The following is a 16,541-nucleotide window of genomic DNA, read 5'->3' as shown; positions in this document are numbered from 1 at the left end:
AAATGTCCAACCTTAGCTTGGCTTGTTTCTTGCCAGCTTTCCTTAACTTATCCCATCTACCTTTTGCCTCTGGGCATTTCCCATTCTCTTACTTCTGTAAATCTTACTCTGAGGTTTGCTGTGTAGCGGGGTGGTTGATCCCTGAAGTCCTTCTCCTCTTCTGGCTACTTCTTCTGTCCTCCCAGATTTCTCCTTCTATATATTCTCTCGTCTGCCAACCCCGCCTATCTCTCCTTCTGCCTTCTCATTGGACAGTTCTTTATTAGACCATCAGGTGTTTTAGACAGGCACAGTAACACAGCCTCACAGAGTTAAACAAATGCAACATGAACAAAAGTAACACACCTTAGAATAATATTCTACATCACAGGACCTCATGCATGTTAGGATGCTAGGCAAGAACTCCCCCTCCTGCACCACCCTTTTCCTGTTTTGCATGGGTGTGTTCCTCTCTCCTACCCTCCAAGTCTCAAGGTGACAGATCTTCATCCCACCAAGACGGTAGGAGCCAATGGCTCTATCCTTGAACACCGCTGGGCTACTAATTTAAGCGGGGTTGGGGGGGGGGGGTTGGGGTGGGGCTGGAGAGATGGCTCAGATGTTAAGATAACTGACTGCTCTTCCAGAGGTCCTGTGTTCAATTCCCAGCAACCATATGGTGGCTCACAACCATCTGTAATGAGATCTGGTGCCCTCTTCTGGCCTGCAGTCATACATGCTGTATACATAATAAATAAATAAATCTTTTTTTAAAAATCAAATTTAAAAAAAATTTAAAAAAAATTTAAGCGGTGGGTCCTTGACACCTCTCCTTCCCATCCTCATAACTCCCCTCCTAAATCAATTTCCAAGACAGAGAGGTGTGTTTTATCAAGCCTTGCACACTCACTTAAACAACCAAGGTACCACAGGGTAGGCAGGTAGCAAAAATTCTCTGGCTTCTTCCAAACTGGAAGTCACCAGGGAGAAGAGTTGGTGAGGGGCAAGACAGAGCAGTGTAAGGAAGACTGGTCTCTAGTTAAGTCTGACAGGGAGGCTGGGTTCTCACCTTTGGGCTTCCCAACACAGATAACATTGCCCAGATGGACACCCAACTTGTAGCTCAGACCTCTTACCAGGCCCCACAAGCTCAAGCTCCTAATGTCTTGGTGGGACGAAGATCTGCCATCTTGAGACCTGGTGGATAGGAGAGATGGGAACACACCCTAGTCCTCAACCCCTGGGGGTGGGCATGGGACTTGAAGCCCACAGCAGAAGTGGAAAGAGGATAAAGTAGAGGCTTTCTGTTAAATGGTGCCATTGAAGGAGAGTTTGGTGCACAATGTGAAGAGTTTGGGCATCTGCGGCTGAAAGAAATTAAGATTTAGATGTGTGGATGCCATGGAAGCTTCAGAGGAAGGCAGTATCCATCCCGAGGAAGATGCAGCAATAAAGCAGATCCTGGGAGCTAGCCAGAGGGCTCCGTGCATCAAGGCTCAGCCCTGAGTTCAGTCCCAGGAATCTACATGGTAGAAGAAAAAATTCCTACAAATGTCCTTTGACCTCCACATGCACATGGTGGCATGTTCCCTTCCACCACACATGGCCAAATTTCATTTCAAGGGCTCCCTTTGACAGTACATATAGTAAAGTTGGAGTGATACAGAGATTAACTTGGCCCTGTTTAAGGATGACACCCACATATGTGCAGCATCCTATATGTGTGTGTGTGTGTGTGTGTGTGTGTGTATGTGTGTGTGTGTGTGTGTGTGTGTGTGTGTATAATACATATATAATTTAGCTCTGAAAAAAGAAAGCCAGGAGCCTCAAACATGGACTACCAAATTTGCTCTGGCATTTTTGTTGTTGTTGGGATAAGGGATTGAGATAGGGTCTCGACACTGTAGCTCAGGCTAGCCTTGAACTCACTTTGATCCTCCTGCCTCAGCCCTGTAATGATGGGTATTAGCTCTAAAATAATTGTTTTTGTTTGTTTGTTTGTTTGTTTGTTTGTTTATGAGGGTCTCATGTAGCTCAGGCTGCTGCCCTGCTACTATGTAAGAAAGACTTTGATATTATGACCCTACTGTTTCAACCTCCTGAGTGCTGGGATTACAGGACTCATGCCTCAGTGCTAGGATGGAACCCAGGGGTTCATGAGCTGGACAATCACTGCCAAATGAGCTGTATCTAGACTCCTTTTTATTACTGTATATGTGGGATAAGACTATGGCAGAGGGGGAGCAGTGTATATACAGAGGTCTGAACACAGCTCTGTGGTGTGGATTCTATCCTCCAACCTTTATGTGGATTCTGTATATCAAACTCAGGCTTGGGCTCGCAGCAGCAGCAAGTGCCTTTATCCACAGAACCATCTGGTTCCCTGCCCTGGACTTAACCACATTATTCCATGAGAACTCAATAAGCTTCTTTCTTAAGCAACTGTGTGCTGGTTCTTTCTTTCGGCATGAACTTAGAACCTAATAAAAGGAACAGGTTAGCCATTGCCACAATAACGCGGTGGAACAAACCATTCTGAAATGTAGGGATTAGAACAAGAATCTTTGTTGGTCTTTAGCTGGCTATGTTAGTGACGCCACAATGCTGGCTGGTTTCCAACTCCCTGCAGCCCAGTTCCATCCTTGTTGACTCCACCATCCAGGCTGGAGAGGCAGCAGGTACCCAAGAGAGGCTCTTCTGTAACAGCAGAGACCAATACAATGTCAGGAAGCCTCTGCACATGCTCACTTTGTTCTTCCTGGCATAGGCCAAAGCAAGCCACTGGGTGAAGCCCAAAGCCAGGGGACAGGAAAAGACAATCCAGCCACAGTGAGACTGGATGCTGGGAAGTGCTGGAAACCGGGAACCTGTGTGAAGAGCCCTGGTTTGGAAACTGCATAACCTGGGCTCATTCCTCCAGTGTTCACCATAGTGACAGGAAGTGCCTTCTGGACCTGAGTTCTCTATGGGTTCAGAAACTCTGACAGGGCAAGAACCGTATCTCCTTCCTCTTCAAGTCTCTTCCCTTCCCCCCAGGGCTTAGTACCAAGCCCTGCCTCACAAATGACTTAGGAATATTCCTGAGTACAGTTCAGTCTGTTCCTTCAGCTTCCCCATGTGACTCATGAAACACAGACCAGCTTATTGAAGGTTATCATGTTAAATAATTCCTCCATAAACTATAAAGAGACTATGCCCTTTAGAGCTGAGGTCTGTGTCCAGAAGTGTCTGACACCAAACTCTGAATCTATTGCCTCCCACGGGGAATTCCAGAAGGAAGGGCTAAAGAAGAAAACAGGCTAATGACATTTCCACCTCCATTCCACCTCCCAAACGCAGCATTCAGAAGACTGAGGAAGAAGATCGGGAGTTAGAGACCAGTCTGGGCTGCATAGTGGATTCAAGAATAGTTTGGGCTACACAGTGAGACAGGGTCTCATCTCTCTTGGGAGCCCCCAAAATTATTCTCTCATCACCTGAAATGCCCCAAGAAGGCCGTCTAAAGGCACAAATGTACTCAGCGACCCACTTGGTTAAGAAGAACTCCAGGTATGAGCTTGCCTATCAACATGGTAACACTCCTTTCAAGGCTCCTTGGGGCACCTATTGGGCAAAAGCAAGGCTCGTACCTCCCAGATGTTCTGCTGCAACTGCTGCCTTCCTGGGAGACATTTTAAAGGGAAACCACTGAAGGGGGCTAGGATGAGCCTGAAGGGCGCCACCCATACCAGGCTCAGGCCACACCGGTAGAAAGGGCACCCTAGGGCCATAACTCATGACAGTTACTCCCTAGTCCCTACAAAGGGTCATTCAATGTCGAGCTAATTCAGGGTTAGGCTGATAGAGGGACGGGATGGTGAGAGTGTCATAAGGTGTCTTGATTATAAGGTATGCGGATTATTTTAGAGCTTGTTATAAAAACTGATGGCCCCTGGCCTCCAGGCCCTTGGTAGTGGATTTTTAAAGTGAGGGAGAGACTAAAAAAAATCTACTTCTAAGTAATGTAGGGGTTGGGAAGTAAGGCTAGATCAGCAGAGTATGTATCAGGTGAGATCAAGCATCATGCTTTTTGTTTGTTTGTTTTGTTTTTGTTTTGGAGACAGGGTTTCTCTGTGTAGCTTTGTGCCTTTTTCCTGGAACTCACTTGGTAGCCCAGGCTGGCCTTGAACTCACAGAGATCCGCCTGCCTCTGCCTCCTGAGTGCTGGGATTAAAAGCATGCCATACCACTGCCCAGGTCAAAAGAATAGTTTCTGTGTCTTTAATTTGTAATACTCCTTCTGAGCCGTTAACTGTGCTGCCAAACACTCAGACCCAATCCATCTGCAGCTGTGGAGGAGGGTTCACTTCTACTGAGAGAACTATTGACCTGGTAATCCCCAAATAGGAGGAGGGCACTCTGGAAGCACACTTTGTGTCCTTGGCCTTTAGAGGCTAAAGTCCAGGTGAGTTGGACCAAAGCTCAGGCCGGTAGAGCTTGGGGTTGGGGATGGCTGAGAGTAAAAGCATTTGCTGGGCAAGCCTGGCCTAAGTTCCATCCCTACATAAGGTGGGAAGAGAGAGAAAACTATACAAAATCATCTACAGTCCTCCACACACAAAATAAGTAAATTGGGGTAGGGAGAGGCTTATTATCCAGCTACTCTGGGTACTCTTTTTTTATTATGTTTTTAATTATTTAAAAATAAATTTTACATTTAAATATATTTTATCATATTCTTCCCCTTCCCCAAGTCATTCCAGAGCCTCTCCCCCTCCCAACTTCAAGTTGTTTCTCAAAAAAAACAAACAAACAAACACCTAATACTATAACAATACCAATAAAATAAAACAACTCCCAAAAAGAAAAAAAAACTGTAACCAAATAAAAGCAACCAAAAACTGTGGAGTCCATTATATATTGATCATCTCCTCCTGACCATGAGGCCTGCCCTGCAGTGGTAGACATACCCAGTGTCACTCCATTGGAGAAAACTGATTTTCCTTTTCCCAGCTGGTATAAATGACAGTTCAGTTGTTAGTTAACCTTAACCCCAGTGGCTAGGTTTTCATTCATTTTTTAAATTTATTTTTATTTTATGTGCATTGGTGTTTTGCCTGCATGTATGTCTATATGACGATCTCCTGCAACTGGAATTACAGACAGTTGTGAGCTATCATGTGGTTGCTGGGAATTGAACCTGGGTCTTCTGGAAAAGTAGTCAGTGCTCTTAACTGCAGAGCCATCTCTCCAGCCTCTCATTCATCTTTTAAACATAACAAAATAAAATATAATAAGATAAAACAAAAACTAGCTGGAGAGATGGCTCAAAAGTGAAGAGCACTGACTGCTCTTCCAGAGGTCCTGAGTTCAATTTCAGCACCCACATGGTGACTCACAACCATCTATGATGAGATCTGGCGCCCTCTTCTGGCATGCAGGCAGAACACTGCATACATAATAAATAAAATTTTTTAAATGTCCCAGGCTTCCTTAAAAAACAAAAACTACCACATCAAAGTGAGATGAACAGAAGGAAAAGAATCCAAGAAAAGGCACAAGAATCAGAAACCCACTCATTTGCACACTCAGAAATCCCATACAAACAAACTGGAGGCCATACTATAACCATAGAGGACCTGGTGAAGACCCACACCCACAGTTCCTCAGGAAGATGGGAATCTACCTTAAAATCCAGCTATCCCACTCTTGAGCATATATCCAAAGAACGCTTTATCCTGCCACAGAGACACCTGCTCAAGCATGTTCATTGCTGCTCCATTCGAAAGAGCCAGAAACTGGAAACCACCTAGATGTCCCTCGGGAGAAGAATGGATAAAGATAATGTGGTACATTTACACAATGGAGCATTACTCAGCCACTTAAAAAAGGCAAAATGAAATTTATAGGCAAATAGTTAGAGCTAGAAAAAAATCATCCCGAGTGAGGTATTCCAGATCCAGAAAGACAAATATGGTATGTGTTCAGTTATATGTGGATATCAGCTGTTAAGTCAATGATAACCAATCTACAATTCAGAAAGCCACAGAGGGTAGGTATAGAGTAAGGGACCAAGACAGATCTTGTTAGGAAAGTGTTATGGATGGATGGAGGGATGGAATGGAAGAATCAAGTGGGAAGGGGATGGGGGAGAGATAGCTAAGATTAAGAAGCATTTGAGGGGTAGTATGGAAACCTAATACAGGAGAAACTTCCTAAAATAGATACACATATGAAGGCAACCTAAGTGACTCTCCAAATAATGCTGGAGACAGAGCCCCACCTGGCCATCTCTTGTCACCAAATGAAACTTCCAGTGCAGGGAGTGGGTGACATCTAATTGAATTGTTGGCCAAAAGGACCCCATGGGAATCCTCAAACAACCCAGGATGTTGCCAAGACTACATGTTGCTCTCCAGACAGACAGCAGGTCCCATTGCTGAAGACAACGCCTGCATAACCCATTGAACCTGGAGCTGTCGATCTGGTGCCTACACAGAGCCTATGTTCTAGCACCTTTCAAACAGGAAGGCACTTTGCACATTACCAAATGTGAAACCAAACACCGAGCCAGCCACAACCCCTTTGATCTACAGTGATGTCCTGCCTGCAAGATACAAAGCTTATGGGGGCGACCAACCAAAAACTGATTGGACTTTGACTTCAGGAGATGGAATCCATACCCGACATGCTTGGGGTGACCAGAGACTAGATAGCCCAGAGACTTAGAGTAAAACCAAATAATACTGGTCTTTAAAAAAATGTAGTGATAAAATGACTCCTAATGATACTCTCCTATACTCACACATCAGTGTCTTGTTCAGACATCATCAGAGAAACTTCCTCTTGCACCAGATGAGCACAAAAATAGAGACCCACGGCCAGACATTACGCAGAGAGTGAGAGGCCTTGGAACACTCAACACTAAATGGGACGGCTCCATCAAATCCCTCCCCTTGGAGCTCAGGGAACACCAAGGAAGACACAGAAAGGAGCATAAAAACCACGGGAGAGGAGAACACGAAGAAAACCAGGCCATCTAAATCAGCATGAGCAAAGCGCATATGAACTCACAGAAACGGAAGCATATTTACTATGCACTCTTAAGGATTCTCTTTAACAGCCCCCACCTCTTTGGCCTGCACTTAGGTCCTAGGTTCCCTTCTGGGCAAAGTCTGCAAGGGTACAGTACCTACACCGCCTGCCCTGCCCTTTAGTAGCCGCTGGCTACTTTAGACAGTTTTCTTCGGAGTCCATTCGGAAAGACAGGTGTCACTTTCTGTAACGGAACAAAAGCAATTAAACGGTGAGAAGATGCCGGGCTTCACGCCTCGAGGGGCTGACCGCAGCAAGCAAATTAACACGTCCAAGGGAGCGCTCAGGGAGATCGCGTGGTATAAGACAAGTCAAAACAACTGTTTTCTGTCTCCAGAAAACCAGACCGTAGGGTCCCACTTGGGTCCAGGATCTGCCTCCTCTAGTACCAATGCCCTTGGGGAGGCACCGGGGTTAGTGATGCGCATCTTTAGCTTAAGGAGACGAAACGACAGCCCTAAAGTCGCACGGACGAGGTAGACGGTCAGGTCTGAGGCAGGTCTGCTGGAGGCAGACGGCCCGGACGCTCCGAGCGGCCCAGCCTCTCCGCGCCACGCAGAACCCGGGGGTCCTGAACCGCAGGACCGCTCCCCAGCACCGAGACCCCCTCCCCCGCCCCCCGCAAGCCTGGGCAGGGAAAAGCTATCGGTCCCGCCCCTCGGCTTCTCCAGGCCTCGCGATTGGCTTCGCGGGCCGGAGGCGGGGCCGGAGGCGGGGCCGGAGCGGCGAGCCGACGCGATGGCGTCAGACGCCGCGCGCCGCTTCCTGTTGTCAGTGCCTCCAGAGCCGCAGCCTCTGCTGCAAGCCGTGGGGTCGCCTCGCCCGGAGCGCAGCCACCTGCTCCTGTTCCCTACGGGTGAGTCTGGGCGTGAAGGGAAGCGAGGGGCGGTGCGCCTGCAGCCTGGCGGCCGCTCGCGGCCTCTGGGTGCCCTGAGACTTGGGGAGGGAACCTCGGCCCTTCGCAGTCCGGGCCCGCTCCCACCTCAGCCAGCGGCCACCCCTCCGCTCTCTCCCCTCCGTCCGCGCCGGGTCCCCTTACCACCGGTCTTGCGTTAAGTGTAGCCTCCTCACTCGTGACTACTCTTTAGCCCGGTTGCAATCCGATCCGAGTCACATCCCTTCGTCCCCTCTTACCTCAACGTCACGCTCATCCCTCAACTCTTCTCTTCCCTCGACCTCCCTCCATTCTGGCTCACATTTCTTTTCTTTTTGGGGGGGTTTTCGAGACAGGGTTTCTCTGTGTAGCTTTGCGCCTGTTCTGGATCTCGCTCTGTAGATCCAGGCTGGCCTCGAACTCACAGTGATCGGCCTGGCTCTGCCTCCCGAGTGCTGGGATTAAAGGCGTGCGCCACCACCGCTCGGCCTGGCTCACATTTCTTACCGCAGCCTCGCATACCCCGGCTCAGCCCCGCAAGGTCTGCTCGCTCATCCCAAACACCCTACTTTCCTGTTGACCCACTACTGAAGTGGGCTCCTGTTGAACTTGCCCCTTTCTTCTTGGTGACTGCGTTGTCTCAAGTCCTTATGTCTGGTCCTTACCGACTCTCACCCTAATTTCCTAGCTGATCATAGAGGTAATTTCTCTCTGGCATCCCGACGACAGTATGCTGCCTAAATCGTTTCTCAACTGTCCCCAACTCTGCTGCCTCAGTTCCTACCGTCTTTCCCCGGTCCTTTTGTTGCTTTAGACTTAATATATACTTATTAATTCGTTGAGAATTTCATGTATACATGTAGTGTACTTTGAACATATTAACACACACACACATACACCCATTCATCGCTGTTAGTTTGGTTTTTTTGAGACAGTGTCTCTCTGTTTAGCCTTAGCTGCCCTGGAACTCAACTATATATTTAGATCAGGCTGGCCTCAAACTCACAGAAATCCACCTGCCTCTGCTTTGTTGGGATTAAAAGTGTTGGGATTAAAGGTGTGGGCCACTACTCCTGGATGTAGTTTGGTTTTTGTTCCTTTGGTTTTGTGCAGTCGGGGTTAGGTATGGGTGTTCGGTTTGGTTTTTTGTTTTTGTTATTGTTTGTTTTGAGACAAGGTCACTGTAAATAGCCAAGGCTAGCCTTGGACTCCTGGTGCTCCCTGCCTCCACTTCCCAAGTGCTGGGATTATAGGCATGAGCCACCATGTCTGGCTTCCAGGAGTTTCTGTTAACTAGCTCGAGTGGGCCTTTGTCCATCCCCTCCTTGATCCAGCTCTCTTTGACTTTGAGAACTTGGCCACGGCTCCCTTCCTGTCACGCCTGCTATTCTTCAGCAGCCCTGTCTGCTCCTTGCTAGAGCCCAGCAGACTAAGCGGCTGAACTGGTATCTGTAGGGATTCAGTTGGTAAATGAGTATAGAGCTTACTCCCTCAATTCTCAAGTAAGGTTTTTTCTGCTGTCTGGTCTCCTGGATATGTCTCCACAGATGACTTTTCTGGCATTCATATTAAATCATCTGTGCCTGTTGTTGTAATGGTTAAGTGTCATTCAAATACCTGGAAGGTGAGAGATGGCCACTCACCCAGCTCATTCATCCTGGAGCAATGGAAACCAGCCCTTCTGTTTGGCAGGTGTTGTGGGAGGAGAGAGCCTCAGGGAGCACTGTGGAGTTGGTTGTGATCACAGAGCCCTGTCCATGTGTCCTCGTACTTGTGAGGAAGAATCCTCGAAGTGTTCCTTTCTGCGCAGCTGAATGCAGACCTTTCCCATTACTGAACCCAGGGACATGATGGTCTTCAGAAGCTGTTGTGAGTCATGAAGAGTATAGACGAGTGAGTCCTGGGTAGGCTGAAGGACAAGTGGGTAGGGGGCTGTGAGATCACTTCTCTTTTCGTGGGTCCTGGATCATTTAGTCTTAGCCACTGGAGTTTGTAGGAACAAGTAGAGGTGAATTACCTATCAGTAGTTGAGGCAGATGGGTGTCTTTAAGGTCCTATGCTCAGCATTGATAGGCCCCCTGGGGACTTTCTGGTATATATTTCCTCCAAGTTCTGATGGGCTTGCTTCAGGAGGGTCAGCTGTCTATGATGACAGCCCGTTCCCCTCCCCCAGCCCCCACCCTCAGTACTGGAGATTGAATCCAGGATCTTGTACATGTTAGGCAAGTGTTGTACCACTGAGATACACTTCCAGCCCTGTTAGCAATTGTAAGGAACCTGAGAGACTATCGTTGCCACAGTGGTCTCTTTCTTTGAAGGCTGAATGCAATTCTGTCTTTAATATCCTCTCATGATGATGCAACCCTCAGAACGGCTTCTGACTTATTGACAGTGTAGCATACTGGCAGAAATTCCCCAGTAGCCCTACCACGTCAAAGCGGTATGCCTCAACTTCCCACAGTCTGTCAAATAGATGCACCTGTTCTATATGCCTCACCTTTATTTATTAAGTCATTCAAGAGGTGGATTTGTTGTTGTTTGCTTTTTTTTCCTTTTTGATTTTTTGAGTATCACTGTGTGCATACTCCTAGGTCCTAGAAACACTGATGATAACGGGGCTGGAGAGATGGCTCAGTGGCTAAGCACTGACATCTCTTCCAGAGGACCCAGGTTCAATTCCCAGCTCCCGCAGAGCAGCTCACAACTGTAACTCCAGGATCCAGGACCCTCACACAGACATACATATAGGCAAAACACCAATAAAATAAATAAACTTTTTTTTAATAAAAAAAAAAAAAGAAGAAGAAGGAAACACAGTGATGAATGAGTTGCTCAAAGTTCTTGTTTTCACTCTTTCAGAATATATACGCCATTAGGATCCTATAGCAAAGCTAGGTACAGTGATATCTACCTGTAACCCTAAGTACTCAGGAGGCTGGGAATGGAGAGTTCAAAAGCTTTCCCAATGAGTTTAAGACCTTCCTGGGCTACGTATTGAGTGCAGGGTCAGCTTATGCTTCATAGCAAGACCTTTTCTCAAAAATAAAAAATTAAGTTCTGGAGATATAGCTCAGTAGTAGAGCACTTGCTGAAGTACAAAGCCTTGAAAAATATAAAAGCCAGGAATAGTTGGCCAGGCCTTGTAATCTCGGCATTGAGGAAGGAGAAAGCAGGGAGATTGCTTTACGTTGGAGCCAGCCTGAGCTACACAGTGAGGACCTGTCTTAAGAAGAAAAAGAGGGAAGAATCCTATACTGTATGGAACAGGAATATGGGAGAGATGGGTGGTGGTGGATGAAAGGCAAGTTGGAAGGAAAATGTGTCCAGCAGGGACAGGTGCCCTCACCCACACTAGTGCTGGGTTTGGTCTCTCACCCTCCAGCAGTATTTAACTGGAAGCTGTTGCTTCAAAGGCTTGTTCTCTTTACCCCATCCTACCCCTTAGGGGACTTGTCTAGAGACTGGGCCTTCCTCAGAAGGAAGAACATGCTGTTTACTCAGCATTCACATGCCTGAGCGGTCAGCTGCCTTTCTGAATCAGAAGATAACTTGGTCATTCTTTTCCAACTGAAATACTATGACTCATCAACTGGTCCAGCCGCTGGATGGCACAAGCACAGGTCTGTTCAGAATGTCAGGTATATGATCCAGGCAGTAGAAAGAGGGTTGTTGGAGTAGCTGAGGTGTCTAAAGAGAAGCCCTTGCTGTTTACTGATACAGTGTTTTGAGAGCAGTAGAGCTGTGTTATCCATTCTTTCAAGTCTCACCTAGGCCATTTTTCTCCTTTCTTCCTCAAAGTGTACATGAAGTAAGAGGACTATCCTAGCTAGAACTGGGACAAATCCTTCCCATGTTGATCATTTAAGAAAGGCCAGTTCTGAAACATGGGCATCGTGGAAAAGACCTGGGCTCGGCTGGTTGGGGCTGTAGTAAGACACTGTCTGTCTTACTGCCTTTAGTTCTTATTTGGTAAAAAGAGCTTTTGAGTTCTTTTGACCCGAGACAGCTTGAGCTGCAAAAAGGACTAAGGAGACCTGAGATTTCTGTTTCTTCTTACCTGCTTCTACTAAGTCATGATGATACTGAAATCCTGATTCTTCCACCTCTGCTTCCAGATTACATGGCCTGGGGTGGCTTTTGTTTGTTTGTTTTTAAAAGCTATTACTGGGCCACAGTCCTTATTAATAGTGCCCCCACCATGAGTACCCTATTACTTTCAGCTAATTAGTTCTGGAGCTGTAATTGACATAGGCTGTTATTTACATTGTTGAGGTCTAAGCCCTAGGGTCCTCTTCCCCACGGCTGAGAGAAGAGCAAATGGAGTTTGCTATGACATAGGAGGGCTGTGTCTAGAACAGCTGGCCTGAGACTGAGAAAGGCTTGGGCCCTGGAAGCCAGGGCTTGGAGCCTCAGCAGCTAGATCTTGCCTTCTGGGCATATTGTGAGGAGTGGCTTGTTGTCCACAGCAAACACCTCCTTTTCTACCATCCTGGAAACCAGAGTATGGAACTGGCCTCCTGAAGCCTTGAGAATCCCTGGGGAGGTGGAGTAGAATGTACAAGGACAAATCCAGAGTTTTTAGTCAGAGCCTTTGTACTCGGAGCCAGAGCTCTTCCTGGCTGTCTGTCTCCATGAGGGTCGTGCTTCTCACACCTAGTCCCTGACAAGGCCTGTCTGAAGAGGTCCTTGGGCCCTGGCTCCTGTGCCCTTTTTATTACTGCCGTCTAGGGAAGGCAGAGATTGGCCCCATCATGGAGGACCACCATGTTGCTCTTCTTCTTGGGCCTCAGGCTCCACTTCTGTCTTTAAGCCTTTCCTGCCAGTCTGGCGTTAATGTTTCTTGGGACTGCAGCTGAAGGGCACTCTCCCTAGCCCAGCTGAAGCTCAGAGGATGGCATTTACTTAGGAGTCTGGGGTTTCCTCTGAGCGGGGGTTGGCAGTCCTCTGAGGAGTGGAGCCAAGCCACTGCTGTGTAAATTTGTTCCTAGACCTGTTTCAGCTTCCTCGTCCTCCTTCCTCTATCAGGTAGAAATAATGAAATGTCATTCGTAAACAAGGCAGTCTGTGTAATGTCCCTTGCTTGTGCTAACTTCTTTGTGCCATAATTAAGTGAGACAGCATAAACATTCACTCTGTAGTGTTCCATAGAGACTTGTTTGCATGTGAATGTGCCTGCCTAGCCTGAGTGCTTATGCTTGGGCCAAGGGAAGAAGGCACCTGGCCCTTGGAATCTTCAACTGTGGATACATACATTATAGATACATACATTGTGGGCAGTGGCATTCTTTGCTTATAGATTTGTGGCTACATCCACCAGAATGACAGAAACCATTTATACCCAAACGCATCATGTTCAGTACATTGCACGTGAGAGATAAAATGCTATGCTCTCTTGGTCCTGCCTAGCTAGTAGCAAATTATGATGTCATGATGTCAGAACCCGTGTTGATCATTTAGACATATATCTGTGACACCCAAGCTAAAGATTTGCAGCCCAGTGCAGAAGTGTGGAGAGAGTGCTGTCTCCTGAAGCTGTGGCAGGTGTGCTTAAAACCCTGGACTGGATCAGGAGTTGAGTACAAGACCAGCCTTGAATTGTGAATTGTGAGGCCCAGCACCTGGTCCCCACCAGTTCTTACATCTTCAGTGAAAGCCCCTCCTTCATGCCCGGGCAGGCCTTCTGAATTTCTCACATTCACAACCTCTTCTGTCTGAGAATTTTTACATGACCCAATAGGCAGGTGTATAAGGAGGACAAATCAAACATTTAATAACAATAAACCATAAATAAATCTATTTAAAAGTTCTTTGGTATACACACAATTGTACTGTTTATTGAAGACAAAGGCAAATTTGCATACTGATAAGATGGCTGTATTTGTTTATCAATCCAATTAAGGCTATACTAATTTGATACTTATATACTGAAGAAATATTCAAAGCCTTTGTTTTTGTAATTAAACCATTATGTTTCTATAAAGGCAGAAAATTTTGTACAGTAAACACTGCAAGGTGTCTCGGATCTGAGCTGAGAACTGGGTGCAGTGGTGCACACCTTTAATCCCAGAGCCCAGAAGGCAGAGACAGGATCTCTGTAAATTCAAGGCCATAGAGTTCTAAGACAACAGGAGCTACATAGAGAGACCCCATCTAAACAGGAGAGAGAGAGAGAGAGAGAGAGAGAGAGAAATTGGCTCAAATCTGAGCTGAGGTTGTCCAGGCAGTTCTCATTGTTGATGTATGATGATGTATGGTAAATTGCTGTGTAGTGCAAAACACGTGTTGCATGTTCAGAACAGCAGTTAAGTCATGTGATACAGTTCACGTGAGTTCTGCCAGAAATACTTCAGCTTCATTAGACACTGGTTTTGAATGACTTTTTAGTTGTTGTGCATTTAGAAACCTTTTTCTGCTAAGTTTTTTACTTATTGACTGCCACATTCAGTGTGCCACTCTATGGGGGCGTCAACTCACTGTAGGAGAAGCTTTGCAAATTCCTATCTCATAGGCCCTGGCTTTCTGCACAGATTTTGGTGTGAAGAGCCCTTGTCTCCTATTTGTGGTGCAAGGGTTCCACCCCTCCCAAGGACTGAGCCTCTGGCCTGTTTCCTTCCTTAAAACCCAGTCTCAGTTTTTCCTTTGCTCAAAGGCCTTTCATTTGCAATTTGAGTGACCTGGCCTGACTGCCTGCTGCTTGCTGGGAGGGGACTGTGGTTGTGGAGGTAAGTTGGGAGCGAGTTCATCTAGCCTTCTTCTGTCCCTGCAGGTGTCATGTGAGTCTCCTTAAGCGCTGCTGCCTGAGTGGAAATGCTCGAAGTGGAGAATGGGCTGGACCCTCGGGCTGCCATCCAGGTATGTGGGAGAAATAGGATAGGGTGGGAAGAGCTGCGCAGGACCACCAGCTTTTCTCTTTAAATTTTTCTTTCTTTTTAGATAGGGTCTCATGTAACAGCCTAGAATGACCTCGAACTTACTTCATAGCAAAGGATAAACTCCTGATTCTCCTGCCTCAACCTCCAAGTTGCTAGAATTTCTGGCATGTATCACCATACCCAGCTTTCATCTACTTTTCTTATTTTGAAATAAATGAACATGTCCAGAGAGAGGCTTTAGGTGGAGAAGAATTTACGACAAAAGCAGGCTTCCAGGAGATCCTGACCTGATCCTTTCTAGATTGTGTGTGTGTGTGTCTGTGTCTGTGTCTATGTGCCTGTATTCGTGCCCTATGGCATGTGTGCGGTGGTCAGAGGAAAACCTATGTATGGAGTCTGTTTTCTCTTTCCATCATGTGGGTTCTGTCAGGTCAGACTTGGCAGCAGGTACCCTTACCCTGTGAGCCTTCTTGCCAGTCCCCCACACCCTCTTTTTGAGACAGGGTCTCTCACTGAACCTGGAGCTTGTTGATTTCATTAGACTGGCTGAGCAGCAAGCCCTTGGAATTCTCCTGTCTCTTCCTTCCCAGTGCTGAGATCGCAGATGTCACCATGCCCAGTTTTTTATGTGGGTGCTGGGGATTCCAACTCAGGTTCTCAGGCTTGTGCAGCATACACTTTACAGTTTGCTCCAGCCCTTTGTTTTTTCTGAAGCGGCTGCGCTCGCTAGTTGTTTCAGTAATGGGGGTAAATCGGCAGCTCATATATATCTTTGAACATAAACTATTTTTCAGGAATTTTTCAAGCAAAGATGTTTGTGGCCAATTTACCAGAACCTCTCTAACAACCTCTTTTCCCTGTGCTTGGCCCCGGACTTGCTTAGGCACTCTAGACTGGCTGTCTTGTGTCCTTGGAAAGGCCAGAGGTCAGATAGCTTTGGGGCTCAGTGAAACCCTGTGGTGGTTTATTTGGAGAATCCTTTCCTCCCAGTGTTGCTCCCAGTTACCAGAACCTTCTGTCAACAAGGAGCAGCAGCCCTCAGAGAGCTGCCTTCCTTCTCCTGGCCACTAGAGGGACAACTCTGCCCTTCTCCCTGCTGGCTTCCAGCTGAGCCTTTGCAGTTATCCCTGGCCTCCGAGCAAGGGCTGCACAGACCCCACCCTTGAGGTGTATGTCTGGTTATCCCTGCATTCCCTGACACAGCACCTGGGTGACACTCAGTTGGAAATAATTTATGCTTTTTATATAATCTAATAATATATTTAAAATAGCATTTAAAATTCAACTCCAGGGCTGGAGAGATGGCTCAGAGGTTGAGAGCACTGACTGCTCTTCCAGAGGTCCTGAGTTCAATTCCCAGCAACCACATGGTGCCTCATAACCATCTGTAATGAGATCTGGTGCCCTCTTCTGTATACATAATAAATAAATAAATCTTTTTAAAAAATAAATAAATAAAAATAAAATTCAACTCCAAGATTAAAATCTTTGCTTCAAAGGAGGACAGTATTCATAAAGTGTTGAGAGAGAGATGAAAAGATATAGTCCACAGAAAAAGAGAAGGCATTATCTCTGATAAAGGTCTAGTATCCAAAGTGGATAGAGAACTACTTCAACTCAGCAGTAAAAAGATGATCTGGGGGCTGGGAGATGTCTGTTCAGTAGTGTGTGCTGGCATGAAACCCTGAGTTTGGCTCTCCACAACCCACATAAAAGCCAGTCCTGGCTGCCTATGTCTATAA

General features: G+C 46.8%; 1 protein-coding gene and 1 non-coding gene across 5 annotated transcripts in view; both read left to right on the top strand.

The window, feature by feature from the left end:
• Positions 1-1,601: 1,601 nt before the first annotated feature.
• LOC118590492 lies at positions 1,602-1,704 on the top strand. Its single transcript, XR_004945788.1, has one exon. It is a non-coding gene; the product is annotated as a U6 spliceosomal RNA (small nuclear RNA).
• A 6,098-nt stretch (positions 1,705-7,802) lies between these two features.
• Plekhm1 (pleckstrin homology and RUN domain containing M1) overlaps positions 7,803-16,541 on the top strand; it is a 46,653-nt gene continuing 37,914 nt past the window's right edge. For all 4 annotated transcript variants that reach the window (XR_004945652.1, XM_036196333.1, XM_036196332.1 and 1 more), the window contains exons 1-2: positions 7,803-7,909; positions 14,694-14,779. Coding sequence is in view for 3 of the 4 variants with exons in the window: in XM_036196333.1 (XP_036052226.1) it covers positions 14,735-14,779 (45 nt within the window). In the remaining variant the exon portion in view is untranslated. The remainder of the gene's footprint in view (positions 7,910-14,693; positions 14,780-16,541) is intronic.

The sequence above is a fragment of the Onychomys torridus genome, chromosome 8 (assembly GCF_903995425.1).
Source record: "Onychomys torridus chromosome 8, mOncTor1.1, whole genome shotgun sequence".
Lineage (NCBI taxonomy): Eukaryota > Metazoa > Chordata > Mammalia > Rodentia > Cricetidae > Onychomys > Onychomys torridus.
The sequence above is the reverse complement of the archived record's forward strand: the minus strand, read 5'-3'. Positions and strand labels throughout refer to the sequence as shown.